We start from the raw sequence: 25,204 nt of genomic DNA, 5'->3' as shown, positions 1-25,204 counted from the left end.
GACGCCTGGATTCCAGACGCCCTGCTTACCGATAATGGAGCTATTGACGGCGCCAGCGTCTCTCTCCAACAGCTCGTCTATCAGATCCACCAGCTCGTTCTCCACCTGCATGGCCGTTGTGCTGAGCACCTCCGGCTGACCAGCGATGACTGCCGTGTCTCCCTCTGTCTCTCCGTCCATCAGGTCACTGTCTGTCCCCTGGACCCTGTGACTGCCCTCCACCAGAGTCCCCTCAGCCTCACCAGAGTCACCTGCAAAGAAAATGGACTCAGTGAGATGAACAGTTAGCCAAGAACAGTCTAAATGTGAGTTTCTGGGGAGCATGTGGGTGTCTGTGTGTAGTGTGTACATATTTGTTACTACATGTGTGTATGTCTACTATGTGTATGTGTTTGAGTGCAAACGTGTGTGTGTGTGTGTGTGTGTGCGCGCGCATCACCTGTGGTACCTTGTGTGTTGCTATTGGAGTCCCTGGCGGCTCCCACAGTGTCGTGCTCAGCCTTGTTCTTGCTGGATCCCCCCTTCCCTCCAAACAGGCTGCTGGGCTGGTTGACGATGCGGGACAGAGTCTCTAAGGGCTTCAGAGCTGCATTCACTGTGTTTGCCATGTTGGGACTGAGATAACAAGTCAATGGTGAGAAAAACATTTCCTTTTTATTTATTTTACCCCTTTTTTCTCCCCAATTTCGTGGTATCCAATTGGTAGTAGTTACAGTCTTGTCTCATCGCTGCAACTCCCACACGGACTCGGGAGAGGTGAAGGTCGAGAGCCATGCGTCCTCTGAAACACAACCCAACCAAGCCGCACTGCTTCTTGACACAATGCACATCCAACCCGGAAGCCAGCCACACCAATGTGTCGATGGAAACACCGTACACCTGGCGACCTGGTCAGCGTGCACTGCGCCCGGCCCGCCACAGGAGTCGCTAGTGCGCGATGAGACAAGGATATCCCTACCGGCGAAATCCTCTCTAACCCAGACGACGCTGGGCCAATTGTGCGCCGCCCCATGGGCCTCCCAGATGCGGCCGGCTGCGACTGAGCCTGGGCTCAAACCCAGAATCTATGGTGGCACAGCTAGCCTTAGACCACCCGGGAAACCGAGAAAAACATTCTCAATGGAAGGAAGAGATAAGGAGACATTCAGCGATTTGACCACAAGATAGTTGAGAAAATATGAAATCTATGCAAATTTAAGCAATGCGACGTCACAATAACCAATTGGGGGGGGAAGCTCTTAAGCCAGCTTTGGCACCGTGCAAGACAAGCTACCAGTCAACGTGCTGTTTTGAATGCTGTTTGGAAGAAACACCCACAGAGGAAGATTTCCCTGATGCCTTACTATAAAGTAGTAAGCAATGTGAATCCTCTAAGAGGGTGAGTAAGGGGTTTGAGAGGATCAGTGGTGTGTGTACCTGGACAGATCGAGGCTGTGCGGTACTCTAGCCAGGTCGTTGACCAGTCCTTTCTTGAGGAAGAGGCGTATGATGTTGTTCATGCCGTTGTGCTGCGTCTTGGCTGCTGACGTGCTGTAGAAGCTAGAGGTGGACGGACACGACTCCATGATGGTGCTGATGATGCACATCACCGCCTGGAGCCTGGGGGGAGAGAGAGAAAAATGGGGAGTTTTCAGTGAAGCCTAGGCACACAGGGACAGATAAAAGGCATAACGAATGCACTATGAATCTGTCCATTAGTCAAATACATTACCAATTTCAAAATGACAAATAACGGATGGTAAATAATAAACTCAGCAAAAAAAGAAACGTCCCCTTTTCAGGACCCTGTCTTTTAAGGATAATTCGCAAAAATCCAAATAACTTCACAGACCTTCATTATAAAAGGGTTTAAACACTGTTTCCAATGCTTGCTCAATGAACCATAAACAATTAATGAACATGCACCTGTGGAACGGTCGTTAAGACACTAACAGGTTACAGACGGTAGTCAATTAAGGTCACAGTTATGAAAACTTAGGACACTAGATGCCTTTCTACTGACTATGAAAAACACCAAAGGAAAGATGCCCAGGGTCCCTGCTCATCTGCGTGGAGGAGTGAGGACTGCAGATGTGGCCAGGGCAATAAATTGCAATGTCAGTACTGTAAAACGCCTAAGACAGCACTACAGGGAGACAGGGCGGACAGTGGCAGACCACGTGTATCACCTGCACAGGAGCGGTACATCCGAACATCACACCTGCGGGACAGGTACAGAATGGCAACAACAACTGACCGAGTTACACCAGGAACGCACAACCCCTACATCAGTGCCCAGACTGTCGGCAATAGGCTGAGAGAGGATGAACTGAGGGCTTGTAGGCCTGTTGTAAGGCAGGTCCTCACCAGACATCACCGGCAACAATGTCGCCTATGGGCACAAACCCACCGTCGCTGGACCAGACAAGACTGGCAAAAAGTGCTTTTCACTGACGAGTCACTGTTTTGTCTCACCAGGGGTGACGGTCGGATTCGCGTTTATAGTCGAAGGAATGAGCGTTACACCGAGGCCTGGAGCGGGATCGAGTATGAGGTGGAGGGCCCGTCATGGCCTGGGGCGGTGTGTCACCGCACCATCGGACTGAGCTTGTTGTCATTGCAGGCAATCTCAACACTATGCGTTACAGGGAAGACATTCTCCTCCCTCATGTGGTACCCTTCCTGCAGGCTCATCCTGACATGACCCTCCAGCATGACAATGCCACCAGCCATACTGCTTGTTCTGTGCGTGATTTCCTGCAAGAAAGGAATGTCAGTGTTCTGCCATGGCCAGCGAAGAGCCCGGATCTCAATCCCATTGAGCACGCCTGGGACCTGTTGGATCGGAGGGTGAGGGCTAGGGCCATTCACCCCAGAAATGTCCAGGAAATTGCACGTGCCTTGGTGGAAGAGTGGGGTAACATCTCACAGCAAGAACTGGCAAATCTGGTGCAGTCCATGAGGAGGAGATATAATGCAGCTGGTGGCCACACCAGACACTGACTGTTACTTGTGATTTTAACCCCTCCCCCGCTTTGTTCAGGGACACCTTATTCCATTTCTGTTAGCCACATGTCTGTGAAACTTGTTCAGTTTATGTCTCAGTTGTTGAATCTTGTTATGTTCATACATGCTGAAAATAAACGCAGTTGACAGGGAGAGGACGTTTCTTTTTTTGCCGAGTTTATGAGCCCCATGGAAAAAAACATTGGCTTAATTGTTTTGAGACAATTATGATATCTCTGCCCTGCCCAGCCCACTCCCTCACCTGGCGTGTTTCTCCGTGCCCTCTGCCATGGCCAGTGCCCGGCTGAGTGCGGCCTTCACCTCATTGACCAGGGCCACCTGTGCATCGGTGCCTGTGCCAGCGGCTGCCAGGCTGGCCAGGAAGAGGCGTGCCAGGGCTGGGGTGTCCTTGTCCTCAGAGCTCTGGGTGTGGGGCAACAGGTGGTCCAGCACAAAGGCTAAAACACTGCAGTCCTGCAGGGGGAGAGAGACAGAGAGAGCAAGAAGGGAGTCAGGATGACAAGTCTTATAGTCAACATATTACAAATATAGAGCAGTACAGTCATGTAGCAGAGGAAGAGATGGACTCCTGGGTGAGGAGAGGACTGGCACAATATATTGTACATACCTCTACAGAAATGAAATACATATACAGCACACAGAGAGAGGACTAGAGTCAGGTCAAATAGAAACACAGGATATATTCCACATTTTCTCTAATGAGGTTGGAGTAGTGGCTATGGCAATACAGGGAGGGGAAGAGAAAAACAGGAGTTTGTCAACATCGTGTTTAAACTCCTCAAATCCTTCGAGCCCTTGAGGCAATTTGTGCCAAATGTATTACAGTAGTAAAACTCTACATAGATTGTGAAAGCTGGACGTTTTGCCCAGTCCAGGTAGAACACCCCTACCTCCTTGATGAGCTCAGACTGTCCGGCTGTATAGCAGTAGGATGCTATGAGGGTGGCGATGCCCACGTAGGACCTGACCAGCTCTGCCAGGAGACGTAGGATGGTGGAGGTGGGCATCAGGGGCTTGGAGGCCTTAGCCTTGGCCCCCTTACCCTCCTCTGAGCTGGCTCCCTTCTCCCCCTCCACCTCCTTCTTCTCCTCACGCATCTCCTCTGGAGTAGAGGCTGAGGTGGTGGGGAGAGAGGGTGGGAGATGGAGGGAGTGGAAAAGAGAGAAGAGAGTTAGGATCGAGCAGGGGGAGAGAGGTGTCTAGGAATGTTACAACATTGATGGGGCAATTGTGACAAATCGATTTTTGTTCATTCATTTGGTTTAAATACACTATATTGTATATTAGCATCATACAAATTGACCAAACTAAGGAAAGAAGTGTATTGTAAAAGTACCAGTGGAGGCTGGAGGTGAGGAGGAGGGAGGGAGGGTCTCACCTTCTCCCTGGGGTGTTCCAGACTGAGAGGAATCAGCTACCGCTCCATCTGCAGAAAACACCTGGGGCTGAGAGACAGGAGGGGGAGAAAATATGACCTACAATATATCTAGACCAATACAGCAGCTTTCAAAACATACATATCAATGTTTTGATTCAAGACACTCGCACTCCTGGGTCCGGTTCAAGAAGACAAACATTTTGAAATGGAGAGGTTTCACCTGAACTTGTCCAACAAGAACACAGAGTCCTGCATCGGACTGGACACCACCCGTGACCCCCCCCAAAAAAATCAGCTTGTGGGTGGAATGAAAACATTTCTCGCGGTTCAAAACAATTATATTGCGGGTCAGAAACATTTCAAAAATAATATATTTCTTCAAAACCAGCAACTTGAATTGTGTTGCGAAGAGAGTGGAGCAGGGAATTGTCCATTAGTAGGCCCATTTGTGTGGTGCTGAAACACTCTTAATTTGTCAGAGTGCAGAGCTTACGTTGTTATCTTCCGCCACATAACAATACGTTGCCAAGTTCATTTTCCCCGAGTCCATAGCGCACGCGAAAATGCTTTCCTTTTTTTGGGGGCGGGAGATGCAGTTGATTCAGCAAACCCCAGCGCAGAGAAGGCAAAGCGGTTGCATTTTTAACCATTTCATGTGTCTGAAGGCAGAACTCCACCTACCCAGCAGGCCCAGAGAGCAAATCAAGTGCACCTATAGGCCTACCGCTGGCCTATCAGAAAGATCAGATCACCGTGTCTGCACAGTTTCCCAGAACCATAGAGTAAAACCAAGCCTTGAACACGCAGCAGAGTTTGTATTGAGAGATGTCAAAACTTCTAAAACCACGACTAGACTCAACAAATACAGCAAAGAGCTGCTGTTTTGATGTGTAGCCCAAGTTTGTGTTTAAGTTGTTATTCAGCACTGTCATCACTTTGTTCAACAGTTTTATAAGCCATAAAATGCACCTTCACTCCTTCCAGTCACACTACAACCAGCACTGCAGCTGCAATCAACGAGTACAGCAAAGACTGTCAATAAACTTGCGTTGTTATTATTAGCGGCTTGTGTCTTTTTAAATAGAGAATATTTCACTTACTCTGATCATAGGAGTAACAACATGAATTGGTGCATGAGGCTGAAATAATGCTGCGCGACGTAAGTTTCGTTATTAACCACTGTTCCCTCCTTCCCCTCAGACTGACCTTCAGATGCAGGCCATCAGTCCAGTAAAAAAAAAAAGTTCTCACTTAGCTGTGCCTAACTATTAACAGTGTGATCATATATTTTAAAAAAATATATAATATCAAAACGGTCTGAGAAGAACAACGTTGGCAGGGAAACTCAAGCATAGCCAATGCTATGCTGTGATAACGTACAAACCTCTTTGCTACAGAACTTTTTTTATTTAGTTAATGTTGCATAGGCCTATGTTTTTGAAATTATGTTAAAAAATAAATAAATCTGAGCAGTAGATCTCGGCTTGTATTTTGACTCAGTGATATGGACTCAAAGTTGTGATTAGTCCAGTTAGTCAAAGTTTGAGTTGCCTACTAAATAAAAGAAGGCTCCCGGGTGGCGCAGCACTGCATCTCAGTGCTAGAGGAGTCACGACAGACCCTGTTTCGAATCCAGGCTGTATCACCACCGGCCGTGATTGGGAGTCCATAGGGCAGCGCACAGTTGGCCCAGCGTAAATAAGAATGTGTTCTAAACTGACTTGCCTAGTTAAATAAAAGGTTAAATGAAACAAATACAGATATTTTAGCAACCTATAGCCTATTTGAGTCAGGGAATAATTGATTTAAGTTTCAATAAAACGGCCCATATCTTTTGTTGTCCCGACGCAAAATGTTTTTGCTACCGTGTGCCCTACTGAAACAGGACCATGGCCAGAATGACTCTTACAAACAGCCAGCCAGACATGACACTTACGTTGATATGGAAAGCGGACTGCGAGTCGAAGTCACTGCCCTGTCTGGTGAGTCTGTACTGCTGGTAAACGTCGTCACCCACATCCTGGAGGATCTGACACAGGTCCTGCCCCCCGGGCACCGCCACCGCACGCTCCTCTGGACGCTCCGCTACAGGGGAGACTTCACACAGTAAGCTAGACTTCACACAGTAAGCTAGACTTCACACAGTAAGCTAGACTTCACACAGTAAGCTAGACTTCACACAGTAAGCTAGACTTCACACAGGTGTAGCTACAAGGCAACATTGACGTTAAGATCATGTGGCTTCATGACTCAAGAGAAGACAGGATGAGAGGACTCACGGGAAAGACTAATCGGGATAGAGTGTTTGTGTGAGGGTCTTACCCTCTTCAGGGGCGTGGTAGGCGGCCAGGGCATTTAGCATGTCATAGATGACCTCTTTGATGGTGTCAGGGATGGGGGGCAGCGGAGACATTTTGAGGGGGGTGGTCTTCACTAGCTGCACCGCGTTGGGCCCCTTGATACGCAGATTCTCAAACTCATCATCTGAGGCTGAGCAGAGGAAGGGAGAGAAACACTTCGAGCAACCATGTACACGTTTAATCACACAGTCACATTGTTACGTTACACTGTAAAATAGGGAACTAGCCGAGAGCTATAGGTGCAAGAGGATAGTTGAATGGCCACAGGTCTGTCCGAGATGTATACAAAAGTGGTTTAATAAAGATTTGGTCACCACACTACGCTGCTTTGCATGGTTCTTCCAGCTAGATAGGCCTGTGGCCATTTAACTATCCACATTTTTCCCATGAGAGTATTTTAACGTACCCGTACCAGCTCCGCGAGGTGCGGGCAGGGCGATGCGGACGCAGCTGTTGGCTGTGTCAGCGAAGCAGTCCGGGTTCCGGCAGGCGGCAGGGCCCAGAACACGCAGAATGTAGTTGATCTCTCTGGAGCCCAGGGAGCCTGATACCACACCTGACGTGGTGCTGCCCGCCCCGCTGGTCACTGCTGACCGTACCACCTAGAGAGGGTAGACAGGGGGCACTGTCACTCAGTGCAAAACCCTAATGACTATATTGTACTACATTTTAACACTGACTGAGAGTGTCTCAACAGTCTAAAATGGGTTCCTATTTCCACTGATCAGGAAATAGTAAAAATAGCAATGGTGTTGGAGCTTTCTAGGAGAGGACTGTTGATATGCATGCTGGGTAGGTATTAGCGAGGGAGGGGTTTAATATCCAGTACCTTCTCCATGGTGTGTCGTAGCGTGGCGGGGTCCTCTATGATGTGTCTGAACAGCAGGGTGACGAGGGGCGTGAAGCCGTTGAACCCTGACCCCTGCGTCAGCCCCAGGATCATCCTGGTACTCTTCAGCTCAGCAAACATCATGGCGTAATGGTGGGTCCTCGTCAGGCGCAGGCATAGCCTGAAAGAGAAGAAAACACTTTAGTTGTAGAGGGCTTTTCGTCACACTAACAAAATATTCCAGAAGTACATTTTAGTCATGTAGCAGACGCCCTTTTCCAGACAGAGCGACTCAGTCAGTATATCCAACTGATGTTAGGCAGGCAAAAACAAACATAAGAGTCATTGCAAGTAAACCTTCCTACAAGATAGCCACTGTCAGCTAAATGGTCTAGAGCTTTTCATAACACTCAAGACAACTTTTAATAACAAAAATAAGATTCAAGAAGAAAACAAGAACCATATAGAAGTAAAACAGGAACCTTAGTGTGGCGTGGAGGGTGTCTGGGTCCACAGGGACACTGATCATGGAGACACAGGCTCTGATGAGCACTGTGGTCATATCCTCCGTCAGGCCCTGCACCACGATGGCTCCTCCTGTCCCGGTGCGTTCCGATGTGGGGTCCAGGGGGGCTGTGGGAGGGGGGGCGGGGGGAGCAGAGGGACCGGAGGAGGACTCTTTTAGTTGGGGGGTAGCATTGTCCTCTTTTGGAGCACTCATCTCCACGGCTACTGGGGCAGAGTCTGAAAGAATCAGAGAGGGGGATGTTACTACGGTACACAACTATAGAAACGGTATAACTGGTCTAATGACATACATACAAACACGCTACCGTATCAGAAGTTTGGGGCCACTTAGAAATTCTTGTTTTAGAAAGGCAATTTTTTTGTCCATTAAAAAATATCAAATTGATCAGAAACAGTGTAGACAGTGTTATTGTGGTAAATGACTATTGTATTGTAGGAAACAGCTGATTTATGGATATCTACATAGGCCCATTATCAGCAACCATCACTCCTGTGTTCCAATGGCACATTGTGTTAGCTAATCCAAGTTGATCATTTTAAAAGGATAATTGATCATTAGAAAACCCTTTAGCAATTATGTTAGCACAGTTGAAAACTGTTGTTCTGATTAAAGCAATAAAACTGGCCTTCTTTAGACTAGTTGAGTATCTGGAGCATCAGCATTTGTGGGTTCAATTACAGGCTCAAAATTGCCAGAAACAAATAACTTTCTTCTGAAACTCGTAGTCTATTCTTGTCTTGAGAAATTAAGGCTATTCCATGCGTGAAATTGCTAAGAAACTGAAGATCAATTACAACAATATGTACTACTCCCTTCAAAGAACAGCACAAACTGTCTCTAACCAGAATAGAAAGAGTGGGAGGCCCAGGTGCACAAACTGAGCAAGAGGACAAGTACATCAGTGTCTAGTTTGAGAAACAGACTTCTCACAAGTCCTCAACTGGCAGCTTCATTAAATAGTACCCGCGAAACACCAGTCTCAACGTCAACAGTGAAGAGGCGACTCCGGGATGCTGGCCTTCTAGGCAGAGTTGTAAAAAAAAGTCATATCTCAGACTGGCCAATAAACAGTGAGAGTGCAGTTTGTGGCTCCAGCAATGGCTAACAAAAGGTCAAGAACACCTGCACACATCACCTTTAGCTGAAAATGTGCTTGAATCTACCATATCTACTTATAAAACACTGGGGTTGTGCATATCACTAAAACAGTGTCTCCCATCTAGAAGGCCATTACATGAGTGTCTGTGTGTCTCCTCTGCCTTGCCCCAGTCTCCCTTCTCCCTCTCATAAACCAGTTTGAGGCTATACTGGAACGATAGCTCCTCCCATCTAGTAGTAGTCGGTCTAGTCATCACCTGGGTCTGTCTGGGTCTCCTCTGCCTTGCCCCGGTCTCCCTCCTCTCTCTCAGAGTCCGTCATGCTGCCCGTCTTGGCCGGCTTAGGAACGCGAGGCACTCTCTGGACCGTGAGCATCACCGGACGACGGTTACCCGTCTCCTCATTCACCTGGAATAGAAACATTAGAAGAAATCTGAGAAAGGAAATGGTTTACCAGACCCAAATTAAACCCATTACTGAACTGAAAAGCACTTTCAATGAATACTCTCCTTTGAGCATGCTTTTAAAGACCAGGATTTAAAAAAAAGTATTCACAAAGTCTGATGAATAAAATAAATATGTTTCACTGTTTGTCGACTCAGTTCTTTTGTTTGAGTTGGAGTGGCACGTATAAGAGAGGCTATGAGGAAGAGTTCCTACCTGGACCATGGTGTTGAACTGTACGGTGTATCGCCTGCGTCCCGCGGTGAATCGGACGCTGCTTTCTCCAGCCCTCCAGGCTGAGTCTATAGTGCTGTTGTTAGAGGCAGAGTAGCTGCACCAGCGGCCGGACCGGTCATCAAACCAACGCCAGTTATTACCATTGGGCTGCAGGTACTGGAGAGAGGGGAGGAAGAGAGAGGGAAGAAAGGAAGGAGAGAAAATTATTTTATTGTCCATGGGAAACAAGGAAATGTATATTTTCAGTGAGAGAAGGGTCAGGAAAAGACCAGCTATGGCAACACAATGGTAATCATATGCATATTCTATAGTCAGTTCATCTTTATGCGAGACTCGGAGGACATCATTCTTACCTTGTTCATCTGCGCTCTGCGTTTGGATGAGACGGCCATTTTCTCATAGAAGTCAATGATCAGCAACACTGGAGTGATCCACCTATAGAGAGTCACAGACAACATTCAGCCGTATTGAACATCGCAATTTGTCTAGGAGGAGCCAGGCTTATACATTTACTTCACCTGAAGTAATTCTCTCTAGTAAGGCATTGGAAAAAAGGAAAGAGATCGTTTATGCTGTTATTTCTAGCAGGACACTATGACACTATTTTTGAAGGGCAATCATGCAGGTGTGCCAGCTAGCTAATCTCGAGCGGTCCTCTCGTCAGTTTTCTGAGACAGATCCAGAGGAGGGGGTGGTACTGACTTGGGTGTCTGGATGTCCTTCTGCTCCTTGGCAGCCTGAAGACAGGGCTGCACCACCTCCAGCAGCTTGATGAGCACATTGAGGATCCCACTGTTCTCCACCACCCTGGCACACGACAGCTTCAACTCCTTAAGGAAAACAGGACAGCGTGGATCAGCATACAGGGCCAGTGAGTGAGTGTGAGTGAAAGGAATTGCTGTGCTTCTCTTTCTCTGCCATTACCTCAAACAAATATTTTGAGCAGTAGGATGTTTTTCTGTGTGTCTGTCTGTGTTTCTGTACCTCAAAGAGCAGTGTGAGCAGCAGGATGCGTGTTGCCAGGTTGGAGGCTTGGGGCAGGGTGGCCATCTGTCTGGTCCACTCGGACACCGTTTTGGTGTCGCTGGTGGTCAGGGGTACTGCTGCCTTGATCAGCACGTCTGCTGCCTCCCACACCTACACATCAGAAACATGACATAGAGAGGCTGGTATACTGATACTAAATGCATAATAACAAAGAAGTCTCTAAACACATTTGACTGCATCTATCCGGTGTATGTGAAATAATTTTTATATATATATATATATATATATATATATATATATATATATATATATATATATATATATATATATATATATATATATATATATATATATATTTTTTTTTTAAACTCGGGCATATCACACCTAGCTACACACACACCATGTTACTCACCTGGTTGACGACCTGTCGTAGGATGAGGTCTCTGTACTCGGGGCCGCTCCTCTTGATGGCGGTCATGAGCAAGTCACAGAGGCGATAGACGGTGTCTGGCAGCTCGTCCAGCAGGTGGAAGCAGCCGGGGAGCATGGAGTCAGTGAAGGCATGGAGCTCCGTAATGTCCAGGGGCTCGGCCTCCAGGAACCTCTCCAGGCAGCGAGCCTCCTCCTCCTCCGTACGCTCCCTGGCTCTCCTGTCATCCTCCTCACGACGACGCGCTGCCTCCTGAGAGAGAGAAAGATGGAGGTGGGGAACATGAGCGGATGTGGTGGTGAAGTGGCGGTCCAGAAACAACCCCTTGGCACAGAACAAATCTGAGAGCACTGTATAGACAGAAGCAATGTGGCTATTATTCTAATGAGCCCATCAACTGAAAAGACGACGGTTCAAACATAGAAATAGAACTCTAGATCTGTGGCTACAACAGTATTGCTTACATCTATCCACTACTTCCAGATGTACACATACCTAGGGTGTAGACTATACAGCTTGTTTCTGGGCTGGGCCCTGGTTATTCATTTATGAGCCTTCGTCTATTCACGTTTGAATTAATTCACCAATGTGTTCCCTCCGTATGGTGGTGTGCATGTCTAAGTGTGCATGTGTGGCGGCAAACCTCGGGCGAATCAGAGCGCTGCTCCATGCTGACCTCTTGTCCCAGAGACATGGCGATGGCTCTCATCATCTGGTCTTCTTCTGACATGGTCATGTCCTACAGACAGAGGGACATACAAGTACACTTAATATACACTATGGGAGGGGGGGACTGTAATCTGTAATCGCTCTCTGTGTGTGTGTGTGTGCGTGCGGTCGCACCCTGACGGCTCCGCTGAGTAGAGGAGGAGGGTGTGTGAGCAGGTACTCTGTGGCCTGCTCCATGGTGCTGGTGTTCACCAGGGCCTCCATGGCATGCTCTCTGGAGAAACCCATGTCCATCAGCTAGATAGAGGAGAGAACAAGGGTTACATAAGGTTAGAGGAGAGAGAAAGAGGGGCGAGGCCGGAGTCACAGGACAGGGTTAGAGCAGAGTTCCTTCTAGGACGTTTCTCCTAGCCACTGTGCTTCTGCCTCTGCATTGCTTGTTCTTGGGGTTTTAGGTAGGGTTTCTGTAGAGCACTTTGTGGCAACTGCTGGTGTAAAAATGTTATAAAATACATTTGATTGATAGATGGAGGGTGGAAGGGAGGAGAGAGCCACAGAGAGATCAGAGTGACCGGGGAGAATGAAAAAGAGAGCACAGAACAGAGAGCGAGCCAGAGAGCACATAAAATAGATTGGGACAGAGAGAGAAAAGGAGCAGACAGTGGCAGTGTGATCAGAAATCCTCACATACTTTATTTCATTGTTCATCCTTCCAGAATGACCTATCCATCCTTCCTAACCTCTACATAGCATGATTTCCTACCCTCTACCCAGTTCTCATGCCTCAATGTTTTGAAATTCAACCCATTTGATTTAAAGCAGGGCTCTTCTCACATATATCCTCCAAAACATGCCTCTGTCCACACACTCTCTCTCCCTCCCAAATGGCGCAGCGGTCTAAGACACTGCATCTCGGTGCATAAGGCGTCACTAGTCCCTGGTTCGATTCCAGGCTGCACTACATCCGGCCATGATTGGGAGTAGGGCGGCGCACAGCGTCATCCAGGTTCAGATGTCATTGTAAATAAGAATTTGTTCTCAAGACTTGCCTAGTTAAGTAAAATAAACGTTAAATCCCTCCTTAACCGTGACCCCGTGACAATTACAAGCACAAGAGAGCAGTATAAATTCGATAAAATGTGCCCACGCGCCAGTTAGCATCGAAAATAATGTGTAAGTTCAGCACAGTGTAGGAGAAAGCACGCACAGCTCAGGTCAAGTATAAATGGACTTTCAGATTCACACTGGCTGTGGAGCCAGCTAGCTGTATACCTGCTGTAGCTGCTGCTGGTTGACGTTTGGCTGCCTCTCCCTGCCTCCTCCCTGCCCCTGTCATAACAAGACAAAGTGGAGCAGGCCACGCCAGGGTGAGGGTTCAAGGGGACAATAGGTTGACAACAAAACAGTCCAATTTCATCTTATTACAACATGACCACCTTATTAGTTAACAAGACAGTGAATGTGCAACAGAGGCTATCAAATTGAAGCGTATCTTGCAATGCAAGCAATCATATCTACCAAAGCTGTCAAATGTCTAATGCCAATCTGTCTATGAGAAAAGCAATCCACCAAAAATACATTTCTATGAAGAAACAGTCCCAAAGTTAATGAAATCCCAAAACGCAAACTGATCAACACCCACACACTCCCCAACTCCCCTTGGCACCCCAACTTCCCTCCTGTCCCCTTACCTGCTGTAGCGGAACCTGGTTAACCTGTGGTTCTCTCCTGGGAGTAGAGTTACTAGAGTCCTCTGCTGCTTCACCTGGTGCAGGTGGTGCTGAACTGCCTCCGGTAGCCGGCCCTGACCCGGAACCTGCTGGCACCTCTGCTGCAGTCACTGCTGCTCCAGGGGTTCCTACAGCTCCAACTCCACCTATGTTAAATTCATGCATTTGAAATGAGTGTCCTTGGACAGTTCTTGTATGTTAATTTAATCCTTAATGTGGATAAACATTGTAAATTGTGTCAAATAATTCAGCTTTCACTGCTATTAATATCATTAAAACACAAAAAAATGTAAGTGATAAGTAGGCATTGGTCTGAAACCCAAAAATAAATGAAATTCCAATGAGCACCACAACTAATTCACCCATACTCTACCAAGGTTTTCCAGCACACATTCATGCTCTACAGTAGCTATTATATCCACGGGGCAGGTGGGTTTAGGGTCATGAAACAATGTGTGGATGAAGGGTGAGTGGGTGGCAGGCAGGTTGAACAAATAACATTTGTTTGTTTTTCTTTTCTTTTTTTTATAAATCATAAATTTATCATTCTTACGCAATTTATATTTCTAGGAAACATTTGAGGGTTGTTTTTCATTATTTTTAAGGCATCAGCGTTTGTGCATATATTATGATGACATTCTGACGTTTTTGTTTGTTTTGTTTTTTCGGCAGTTAGGGCACACTTTTTTCTTGAAGCCAGCCAAAGTTTTGGAGCTGAAGTTGAAGACCCTTTGCCCGTGATTGGTCAACTGTAGGGATTCTTCAATAAAGTCTTTGTAGTCATTCAACGAGAACTAATTTTCATGAACATTTTTCCAATGAGAAATACAGCACCAAGTATCTTAGATAAAAAGTGAGCGACTAAGATCTCCGCGGGGAAAAAAACAAAATGAATGACAGATTTCTTGAGTCACCTTAGATCAATTCTGACTCTTTTGAGGAAGTGTATATTGGCTCCGGTGTCTCAAAATGGACTAAGTTTATTTATTTTTCAAGCGGGTGATCTTTTATGGGAGTATGCTAGCTCACTTGATTGGTTTGCCTAGCCGCCAGCCGAACTGAAGCATGCTGACGCCTTTAGGCATTAGTGCGTAAGCCTAAACTTTAGGGCGTGAATTTAGGACTGTAGTCGAGATACATTTTAAAACATTTAATCATGAGTCATTTCCAAAATGATTTGGCTGCGCTACCCAGGGAGCTGATTTATCTAGAGGATGATTTAAACCACGCTAGAGAATGTTTTACTGATTTGCTCACTGAGGTAATGGACCATCATGCCCCAGTAACTTAAGAGCACAGTTGGGGTTTTAACAAAAATGATTTTATTAATTATAAAAATGATTGTAAAAAGGTATGGAATACAGTTAAGAGCTTACTTGGCACATCTATTTCATCATGCCCATCTAGTGTGGAGGTTGACAGGAAAACAATAACAAAACCAGATGATATTGCCAATCATTTTGCAGATTTTTTTTACTAAGAAAATCTATTTACTGAGCGATAATGTAAACACCCAATCTTCCAAACAAGCTATTGTCCAATGGATTGATGATGATATTATGAGCAAAAGAACCTGCTCTTTTATTCTACAAATGGTGTCAGTAGAGGAGGTGTTGAACCTATTGAAGTCATTACCTGATGGTAAATCTACAGGTAATGTGATCTTATGGAATATTTTGTACTTCGCTATGCTGCTCCCCAGATCACAGCGCCACTAAGACATATTTAATTGGTCACTGGAAAAAGGGACATTTGCAAATGTTTGGAAGCATGCTAAAATGTGCCCAATCCCGAAAGACAGCAAAGAACCCACCCATTACTCCTGCCAATAGTCAACCAATTAATCTACTCCCTTCACTCAGTAAGATTATTGCTTGGCCAGAACTGCCCCGGTCAACTGTAAGTGCTGTTATTGTGAAGTGGAAACACCTAGGCGCAACAACGGCTCAGCCACGAAATGGAGGGCACACAAGCTCACAGAACTGCACCGCCAAGTGCTAAAGCGCATAAAAATAGTCTGTCCTCGGTTGCAATTACAGAGTTCCAAACTGACTCTGGAAGCAAAGTCAGCATAATAACCTGAGCAGCCATGGAAGTGCATAATAACACCATGCGCAATGCCAAGCGTAGTGTGGAATGGTGTAAAGCTCGCAGTCATTGGACTCAGGAAACGCGTTGTCTGGAGTGATGAATCACGCTTCACCATCTGGCAGTCCAACGGACGTATCTGGTGTGGCGGATGCCAGGAAAACACTACCTGTCCCAATGTATAGCGCCAAATGTAAAGTTTGGTGGGTGAGGAATAATGGTCTGGGGCTGTTTTTCCATGGTTTGGGCTAGGGCCCTTATTTCCGGTGAAGGGAAATCTTAATGCTACAGCATACAATGACATTCTAGACGATGCAGTGCTTCCAACTTTGAGGCAACAGTTTGAGGAAGGCCCTTTTCTGTTTCAGCATGACAATGGCCCTCGTGCACAAGGCGAGGTCCATACAGAAAGGGTTCGTTGAGATCGGTGTGGAAGAACTTGCCTGGCCTGCACAGAGGTCTGACCTCAACCCCATATACGCCTTTGAGATTAAAGTGTGTTGAGTACCTCCAGTCAAGTTGATTTGCAATTCAAATCTTCTGTCGCTGAAACATTTGAGCATCAACCAATCCCTAATAATGTTGCCTTAGTAAAACGTAAGCTCACCTCCAGCTCCAGAGCTGGGGCCTACAGGCACCGTGGTGGCCCCTGGGCCACCCTCCTCCTCTGGCCGGGCCGTGCCCTCCCTCTCCTTGGCCAGCCGCTCCTGGATGACTGGTTCACCACGAAGGATGTGACAGAGTATGGCCAACATGGACTCAGCCATGCGGCCCCCGTACACTTTGAGGGGTTTCCTGTTCCACAGGCTTCGGATGCAGTTAAACGCCGCCTGAAAACAGTGAGTGGGTTAGTATTACATAGACTATGTCAAAATACACACTTCTTTGGTTACAACATGATTCCATGTGTGTTATGTCATAGTTTTGATGTCTTCACAATGTAGAAAATTATAAAAAATAAAGACAAACCCTTGAATGAGTAGGTGTGTGTGTGTGTATATATACATATGTATGTGTGTGTATATATATATATATATATATATATATATATATATATATATATATATATATATATATATATATATATATATATATATACACATACATATACATATATATATATGTATATATATACACATACATATACACATATATATATATATATATATATATATATATATATATATATATATATATATATATATATACACACACACATACATACATACATATATATATATATATATATATATATATATATATATATATATATATATATATATATATATATATATATATATATATATATATATATGTGTGTGTGTGTGTGTATGTATGTATATATATATATATATATATATATATATATATAAAAACCTTGTTTTTTTTAAAAAAGAAAAGCACTTTTTTTGTCCATTAAAATATAACATTTCATCAGAAATACACCGATTTTTAATGGAATATCTACATAGACGTACAGAGGCCCATTATCAGCAACAATCACTCCTGTGTTCCAATGGCACACGGTATTAGTTAATCCAACTTTAAAAACTGTTGTGTTGGTTAAAGAAGCAAGACAACTGGCCTTCTTTAGTCTAGTTGAGTATCTGGAACATCAGCATTTGTGGGTTGATTACAGGTGCAAAATGGCCAGAAACAAAGAACTTTCTTCTGAAACTCTTCAGTCTATTCCATGCGAGAAATTGCCAAGAAACTGAAGATCTCGTACAACGGTGTGTACTACTCCCTTCACAGAACAGCGCAAACTGGCCCTAACCAGAACAGAAAGAGGAGTGGGAGGCCACGGTGCACAACTGAGCAAGAGGGCAAGTACATTAGTGTTTAGTTTGAGAAACAGACCTAAACAAGTCCTCAACTGGCAGCTTCATTAAATAGCACCCGCAAAACAACAGTCTCAACGTCAACAGTGAAGAGGCGACTCAGGGATGCTGGCCTTTATGTGTATGTATTTATTTGCTTGAACCTTTATTTAACTATGCAAGTCACTTAAGAACACATTTTAATATACAATGACGGCCCATACTAAATGACCTTGAGCGCAAACTCAAACATCGCAGATGCCAATCAAGCAACCAAGAAACCACGTAACACACACACACCCTCTACCTTCTGAGTGACGATGAGGAACCGCAGGGCGCTGAATTGGGGGGTGGTAGGGGTAACCCCAGGGACCTTGACGGGCAGGCTGTGGGGTGAGTCCAGCACGGTACTGGGATTCACCATCTTCTCCACCAGCATCAGCCAGGCATCCAGAAACTCCCCTGTCCCGTCAGGAAGCTCAGTGTGCTCCAAGCCCTCAGAGACAGGCACCTTACCACCCATAGTAAGAGCCCAGTTAAATGTCCTGGGGAGAGAGAGGGGAAGGAGAAATGTGTCAGTGCTGCTGGGCAGAGAAACACATCATTATTGCCCATAGTTGTCCTGGTCAACTCACATGATCAGGTAAAACAAGGCCATACTCATAATGATTGTATTGACAATGCTGACAAAAGTAGTGCCAAAAGTCAATACGTATGTACAGTCCGGTAGTCAGCAACAGTAGTAGGGTTAGTTGTAGCTACAGGGCGTCGACAAATTCCATGCAAAGAAGTACCAACAACGCAAGTCTGTCAGATATTAATAGAGCTAAGCAAGGGTGCTCCACTCACTCAAAGAGCGCGTCATGTCCTCCGGAGCAGAAGAACTTCTGCAGCATGAGGTGGTAGGGGTACTTCCTCTCATCGAACAGCATGGGGGACGTGAAGCCCACCGAGCAGATGAAGAACGTCAGCCTGGAGAGACAAGTGATAATGTTAAAATTGACACTGGGAGCATTAAATCAGCCAATCGATAGATGGAGTTGGAATCGTTCTGACAATCGTAAAGCCTTGTAACCAAACTAACCTCTTGCCCCTCCTACATGTTACTTTTTTAAAAAACCTTTATTTAATTGGTCAAGTCAGTTTAGAACACATTGTTATTTACAATGACGGCCTACCCCGGCCAAACCCCAACAACGCTGGGACAATTGTGCACCGCGCTATGGGACTCCCAAGCACGACCGGTTGTGATACAACCCGGAATCGAACTAGGAGTCTGTAGTGACACCTCTAGCACTGAGATGCAGTGTCTTAGACTGCTGCGCCACTCGGGAGCCTTGAGTGATGATCTATGTACACAAGCAAACAGCCCTCTGGGCTTATCAGAAACAAGACAAAAGTATTACCAAATCTTATCCACCCTCTGAGAACTATAGAAGAGGTTAGCTTGTATGGGCTGATGGGATGATTTTCTTTAAGATTGGGTGTGACAGGGTAGATACTGACTGACTAGCGTACCTGAAGCGAGGGGTGGGGGTGTAGGGCGGGGGCTGCCAGCTGAGGCCCTTGGTAAGCAGCTTGGTGAGGGAGGAGGCGGTGGCCCTGGCGGCGGGGGTGGGGGCAGTGCCCGTGCTGGTGGCGTGGTGAGAGCGGCGCTGGCGGACTGGAGAGCCCACACACAGCTTCACCAGTAGACCAAAGAGTTCAGCCAGAGCCCGGCCCAGGCGAGACGATGCTGGAGGTGAGAGGGGAGAGTTACACACCTGTAGGAAAAAGACAGCTAGCGCTCCCAAATAAAGAATCGGTAGACATAGCGGAGGTGTTCCGACCTTCATCAGAGAGTTAGACACTTCTCACTAACGCAGAGATTCTGACCATACATCTCTCCATTTGGTGGGGATGCCATTCTACACTTCAATTATGCCAACTACCCAACTACAAATAAACAAAAATAACTTGAAAATAAAGAGAAAAATCTAGGATTTCCTCACCGGAGAGCAGTGGTTTGATCTGTTTGATGCGTGTGGCCATGGCGGGAGTCAGTTTAGACTTGGTCTTGGGGTCAGCGGTGCCGGCGGTCGGCTCGTCAGTCTCCATGGGGGCTAGTGTGTCCCCGTCCAACCCCATCCCCTCCAGGAGACCCGTGGCAGGGGGGTCCAAAGCAACAGTGTCAGAATCAGCTGGGGAGAGAGAGAGAGGCCTAGTGGTTAGAGCTAGTGGCGGCTGGGATGGAAGAGAAAGTTTGGCTAAAAGATCCTTCAGTTCTTTCTTTGCACATTGCTCAAACGATGCCCGACTAACATTCCGAAGTTGGCAGTTTTTTTCAGAATGTAAAGCACACTGCCAAACATTGCCCAACAAAATGTCCTATTGCATACTTAATGAATTAACGTTCATAAATATTTGATAATAACATTTTATTTTGGTTGTTTTTCCAGTAGGAGGTTGTCTTCATTACCAGGTCTCCTGGATCCTGAGGCGGTGGCTGTGGTGCTGCCAGATGGCTTGTCCTCCTTGGGAACAAGCTTCTGCATGTCAGCCTGGCCAAACTCACAGCCTGGGGGGAGACTGGAGGAGGAGAGGAGAGAAAGAGAAGGTTACTGTGTGTTGCTGGCTGAGGAAGAGAAAGCCAGAGAGAGAGAAAGAGAGAAAAGGGGAGAACCAGAGAGAGAAACCCAAGGTCAAAATAGATGGATAAAGCAAGAGGGGGATAAAGAGCCAGTAGGAGAGAAAGAGTCAGCTTAGTGTACCTGTTGGGTGTGCAGAGTGATAGCAGCACAGTGCTCTCCCAGACCAGAGAGCAGTAGAGCTGGCTCAGCTTATTGAGAACACTCAGACCTAGCTGGGAGCCCCATTGGTTCACACTGATGGCCCTGATCTCACTCTGTACAACACAAACAGGAAAAGAGACGGGACGGTTAATGCACCCACCACTATTAAGCAACAACAAAGCATCCCAAAAATTACATAAAAACCACAGACATGGTTATTTTGAAATCCACAGACAAAGCTGCAATATGTCGACAGTTGGTTGGTTATATATGGCTGACATCTTCAAATACTAATTAAGTGTATGTAAAATTCTGACCCCCCCCTGGGAATGTGATGAAAGAAATAAAAGCTGAAATAAATCATTCTCTAGTATTATTCTGACATTTCACATCCTTAAAATAAAGTAGTGATCCTAACTGACCTAAGACAGGGAATTTTTACTTGGATTAAATGTCAGGAATTGTGAAAAACTGTGTATTTGGCTAAGGTGTATGTTAACTTCTGACATCAACTGTATGTATGTATGTATGCGTGTGTGCGCGTGTGTGTGTGTGATAGAGCATTGCTGATTGGTTCCCAGGCTTCTTACCTGTCCTACCCTGCAGGTGTGCACGAACATCAGGATATAGGCGTGCGCAGCGGTGAGCGCGTGTAGCAGGGGCGTGGCGCGGGCCGACAGCGTGGCGTCGGTCACGTGACCGGCGGTGGCGAGCTCTCGGAGGAGCACAGAGCCCCCGGGGACCTCGATGGGGCGGTGGAGCGGCTCGAGGGCCGACAGGATGCTGTCCAGCTGACACAGCCCTTCCTGGAGCACCTTGGGCTCATGGGACAGGGTCTGGGGACCACGGGACAACACACGGCGCTTCAGTATCAATACAGCACAGTCACAGGGATCAGAGACTGAAGTTGGTTACATTTAATAGGTCACTCTGGAGTTTAGTCAAAAAACAGCAGCACCACACACAGGGGTCAGAGATTGAAGACCAGCACAGGTCTGGGATGCCCCAAGGAGCCTGGACTGTGGTCACAATATAGCAGTGTCAAAGGGAACCTATGGAACATAAGACCTTAATCACAATGAAAGATCAATGTAACATTTAAGTTCATATGCTCTTTTCTTAAGTGTCTATAGTTGTTGAGCTCTGCTTGAGCTCAGTCATTAACAAATTCAATGAAATCATATCCCCACATCTCCCCATGCTCCCAGTCTCACCAGTGTGGACTCTCAGACCCTGGCAGGGCTCATACCCCCATATCTAGTGCCAATTGTTTTGGTAGAGTTTTTAATTTTTTTTTAAAATACTGCTATTTCCAGCATTATCCACTAAATTTGCTGGAGGTTAAAAAAAAATCCTTAGGAATGTTACTTAAATTGACACAAGCTGTCTGCAATCTATCAATCAATGTCTGGTTGTTAATTGTACAAAGCCTATTTGGCAGGGAATACTATCTGTAGATCAGTGATTCGACACCTCACTTTGCTGAAGCTGATCCTCTCCAACGGACTCCGTTTAATCATTGACATATGTGGTAGCAAACTCGGGGTGTAGCCCTGACCAGGACTCAAACCCGGGTCCCAGCAACTGTTTAGCCAACAACTTCACCATTACGCAAGAGGTCCAAACCTCTTGGCCAACACTTTAAAAGGGCAATTCTACCACTTTTCAAACTCTTTTGTTTTTGATTGGAGTCAATTAATTGACACACAATTGGAGCTTGTGTTAATTAAATAAAATTTCCTAGGATTTTCTACCTTCAGCAAACATAGCTGGTAATACCGGTCAAATAAAAAAATGTGGAAGACAACAACCAACTAAAACAACAACCCATGTCATATCCCCATAACCCGTGTCAGGTCTCACCAGTATGGACTTGCAGACCCCGGCTACAGCCTGGCAGGCAGCTGATGTTGGGAAGTCTATGGGCAGGTTGGGTAGACCCAGGATGGAGACCAGGGGCAGGAGACCCTTCTGGTTGACAAACTCCTGACAGTGGTCGTCGGTCGTGTTGTTACTCAGGATGGACTCCACAAACTTCATCTGAGAGGGGAAACCAGGGAAGACTCATGGTACGGTACAGTATGTGAACAAAAAGTGCTTGATTAGACATTAGTAGAAAACAAGAGTCTACACACTAGTATAAAAAATAATAAATACGCTCCCAAAAGTGATTATTTTGTTTCAAACCTAGTACCAATGTGCAGATGTATTTTTTACACTAACAAGGGAAACTCATAATATGATTTGAGAGACTAGAATTGCTTCATTGACAAGTTTTGTTTAGTGGAAAAGGGACTTGATTTAAGTGTGCTTTTTAATTGTAGGTGAAAGAATGGGAAAGAACTTCGACACCACATACCACATTGAGAATGTAATCCATCAGAGGAATGGGTATCCTCTCTTCGGTGCCAACAACCCTATAGGAAAAACACCATCAGCATTCCAACTCCCCAACGCAAACACATGTAACAAAATGTGAAATGTAAAACATTATTGAATATAGAGGAAAAAATTAAATGTCAGAGGAGCAATAAATCCTGAATTGATCAGGAGAAATCACATCTCTGATTTAGTATGTCATACAGTTCAACTGGCACTGACTGTCTGTTGCTCTCTGGCTCCCCCTGCTGCTGGGTGAAGGTATGGAGCGCCTCCTCCTCCTCCTCGTCTTCGCTGGAGGCCTCCTCGGCGGCGTGGGAAGAGCGTGCCGGGGGCGCGGTCACGGTGCCATCAGTCTTCTGGATAGAGGGCTTCTGACAGATGTACTCCGGGGCTCGGCCCAGGTTACAGATCTCCTCCAGTAACTGGTAGAAGACAAGCAGGTGTTCATTTACTATACCGCGAAAAACTCTAGGGCCTAATAATGAATGGTTCCTGTTCAGATCACACTGATCCAGGTTAGTTTACTATGCAGTTAACATGGTCAATCTGAATGATCGGGGTCCTAGGTTTATTCGTGACCTGAAACTGTTAAACTGGGCCCTAGTTAAAAGCTGCAACAAGAGTTCAGTTTTTCCTGATGAAGTCATATTGTGAGGTAAAACTAGTCTAGACATGATCAATGGTAGAGTAGGACATTTAAGGGTTTCTGTGTCGGAGTATCCACGAAAATCATTTTGAGAACTCGAGTACCGTGAAATGGGGCTGAAGGTAAAAAAAAGTGAGCGGTATGCCAACAGTTCTGGTCATGAACCCATTTTCATTGCACTTGACATACAATAAACATCAGAGAGTTTGAAAGTCTGTCGGTACTTAAGCTCAAATTGAGTACTCGCGCCCATCCCTGATCAATGCTGCTGATCATTTCAGATTGTGAACCCACCTTGATGATGGCAGTAGTGGCGTCAGTCTTCAGAGTGGGTTGGTGTCTCATCAGTTCATCCACAGCACTGCCCAGGTTGGATGCCGTGTCTCCTGTAGAAACACACACATTAGAACGGTTACATACAGACAGACAATCTCATCTGAATCAACAGTGTAATGTGTCACCATACAACATAACTTGAACACACACACACACACATCTGTTTTTTCAACAGTGAATAGTGTTCCTTTAAGTTCACAGAGTCCTCTCAAAAAGTCTCACCATACTAGATTCCTAAAACACACCCACATCCCCTACACTCACCCAGAGGGTCAGAGCTGCGGCGTCGTCTCATGGCAGGCAGGTAGTCAGGTGACAGAAGCACCTTGAAGAGGCGCTCAAAAGGCTGGCATTGGACGAAGGAGTGCAGGCCTCGCGCGTTCAGGCACAGGGCACTGAACACGTTAGGGAGAGAACCAAGCACCTCCCGGGTGGCCGGGACCTGCAGAGAGAGAGACTGTGAGAGAGAGAAGGGAGAAAGAGAGAGAAAAAGAAGGGGAGGGAGAGAGTGAGAGACAGAGTGGCGAGGGGTAGGGAACAACTAGGAGGAGAGGGACTGGGAAGGAGGGTAGGGGGAGGCGCAGGGAATCAAAACATAAAGGCAATCAGGAGTGGGGGGGAGAACAGGAGGAAAGAGTGAGGGAGGAGAGGAGGTGAAACCAATGGGGGAGAATGACCGTTTCATGTAATGCTGTGTGGCAGAAAGGAGGAGGAGATGAGGAATGAGTGAAGTTGGAGAGGGAGGGAGTCTATCGCCTTATCCCGCTAGAATGAACGATATTCATCTTCTAGTGATCTATTGATAGGACAGGTGCCCGTCAGTCACAAAGCGACAGACAGGGAAACACTGCTGGTTTGTCAGTCTACTGTCTGTCCTGCCTCTCTACACATGTGTTATTTTTGTGCGCTGCGGTTGAATTTCTTTTCACAGAGGGAGAGCATGAGGAGTCTCCTGAGTGAATTTACACACCCCATGTAATGTACAGTGCCTTCAGAAACTATTCATAGCCCTTGACTTATTGTGCATTGTGGTTTTACAGACTTAATTCCAAATGGATTTTTTAAAAATCCTCACACATTTACACACAACACCCCAAAAACAGGGTAAGACATTTTTGAAAATCTATTGAAGAAATATCTAATTTACATTATTAGGTATTCACAACCCTGAGTCAACACGTTAGAATCTCATTTGGCAGTGATTACAGATGTGAGTCTTTATGGGTAAGTCCATAAGAGCTCCGCTTTGCGTCGCGCTGAAGAACAGCCCTTAGCCGTGGTATATTGGCCATATACTTATACACTTATTGATTAATTAGGTTATTGTCCTGCTGAAAGGTGAATTTGTCTTCCAGTGACTGTTGGAAAGCAGATGACCAAGTTTTCCTCTAGGTTTTTGACTGTGCTTAGCTCTATTCCGTTTCTTTTTATAAAATAAAAAAAACCTAGTCCTTGCCGATGACA

At 46.0% G+C, this 25,204-nt stretch overlaps 1 protein-coding gene across 23 annotated transcripts in view; it reads right to left on the bottom strand.

Annotated features, from left to right (window-relative positions):
* Nucleotides 1-25,204, bottom strand: part of huwe1 (HECT, UBA and WWE domain containing E3 ubiquitin protein ligase 1) — a 76,634-nt gene that overhangs the window by 23,133 nt on the left and 28,297 nt on the right. For 14 of the 23 annotated variants that reach the window (XM_036946835.1, XM_036946856.1, XM_036946848.1 and 11 more), the window contains 34 exons: nucleotides 24,005-24,197; nucleotides 23,699-23,790; nucleotides 22,960-23,180; nucleotides 22,736-22,793; nucleotides 22,240-22,416; nucleotides 20,967-21,212; nucleotides 20,356-20,489; nucleotides 20,064-20,173; nucleotides 19,597-19,785; nucleotides 19,124-19,340; nucleotides 18,455-18,577; nucleotides 17,913-18,150; nucleotides 16,393-16,615; nucleotides 13,659-13,843; nucleotides 13,240-13,296; nucleotides 12,142-12,264; nucleotides 11,942-12,037; nucleotides 11,281-11,550; nucleotides 10,866-11,018; nucleotides 10,584-10,711; nucleotides 10,235-10,316; nucleotides 9,861-10,037; nucleotides 9,458-9,608; nucleotides 8,056-8,317; nucleotides 7,574-7,754; nucleotides 7,151-7,346; nucleotides 6,707-6,874; nucleotides 6,321-6,481; nucleotides 4,343-4,451; nucleotides 3,897-4,120; nucleotides 3,248-3,459; nucleotides 1,417-1,599; nucleotides 440-615; nucleotides 30-251 (listed from right to left, as the gene is read on the bottom strand). In XM_036946835.1, the coding sequence (XP_036802730.1) occupies nucleotides 30-251; nucleotides 440-615; nucleotides 1,417-1,599; nucleotides 3,248-3,459; nucleotides 3,897-4,120; nucleotides 4,343-4,451; nucleotides 6,321-6,481; nucleotides 6,707-6,874; nucleotides 7,151-7,346; nucleotides 7,574-7,754; nucleotides 8,056-8,317; nucleotides 9,458-9,608; nucleotides 9,861-10,037; nucleotides 10,235-10,316; nucleotides 10,584-10,711; nucleotides 10,866-11,018; nucleotides 11,281-11,550; nucleotides 11,942-12,037; nucleotides 12,142-12,264; nucleotides 13,240-13,296; nucleotides 13,659-13,843; nucleotides 16,393-16,615; nucleotides 17,913-18,150; nucleotides 18,455-18,577; nucleotides 19,124-19,340; nucleotides 19,597-19,785; nucleotides 20,064-20,173; nucleotides 20,356-20,489; nucleotides 20,967-21,212; nucleotides 22,240-22,416; nucleotides 22,736-22,793; nucleotides 22,960-23,180; nucleotides 23,699-23,790; nucleotides 24,005-24,197 (5,737 nt within the window). The remainder of the gene's footprint in view (nucleotides 1-29; nucleotides 252-439; nucleotides 616-1,416; nucleotides 1,600-3,247; nucleotides 3,460-3,896; nucleotides 4,121-4,342; nucleotides 4,452-6,320; nucleotides 6,482-6,706; nucleotides 6,875-7,150; nucleotides 7,347-7,573; nucleotides 7,755-8,055; nucleotides 8,318-9,457; nucleotides 9,609-9,860; nucleotides 10,038-10,234; nucleotides 10,317-10,583; nucleotides 10,712-10,865; nucleotides 11,019-11,280; nucleotides 11,551-11,941; nucleotides 12,038-12,141; nucleotides 12,265-13,239; nucleotides 13,297-13,658; nucleotides 13,844-16,392; nucleotides 16,616-17,912; nucleotides 18,151-18,454; nucleotides 18,578-19,123; nucleotides 19,341-19,596; nucleotides 19,786-20,063; nucleotides 20,174-20,355; nucleotides 20,490-20,966; nucleotides 21,213-22,239; nucleotides 22,417-22,735; nucleotides 22,794-22,959; nucleotides 23,181-23,698; nucleotides 23,791-24,004; nucleotides 24,198-25,204) is intronic. The other 9 variants (XM_036946855.1, XM_036946843.1, XM_036946851.1 and 6 more) reach the window with 9 other exon arrangements.

Source organism: Oncorhynchus mykiss, chromosome 16 (assembly GCF_013265735.2).
Source record: "Oncorhynchus mykiss isolate Arlee chromosome 16, USDA_OmykA_1.1, whole genome shotgun sequence".
Lineage (NCBI taxonomy): Eukaryota > Metazoa > Chordata > Actinopteri > Salmoniformes > Salmonidae > Oncorhynchus > Oncorhynchus mykiss.
This window is presented reverse-complemented; position numbering and strand designations above follow the sequence as displayed.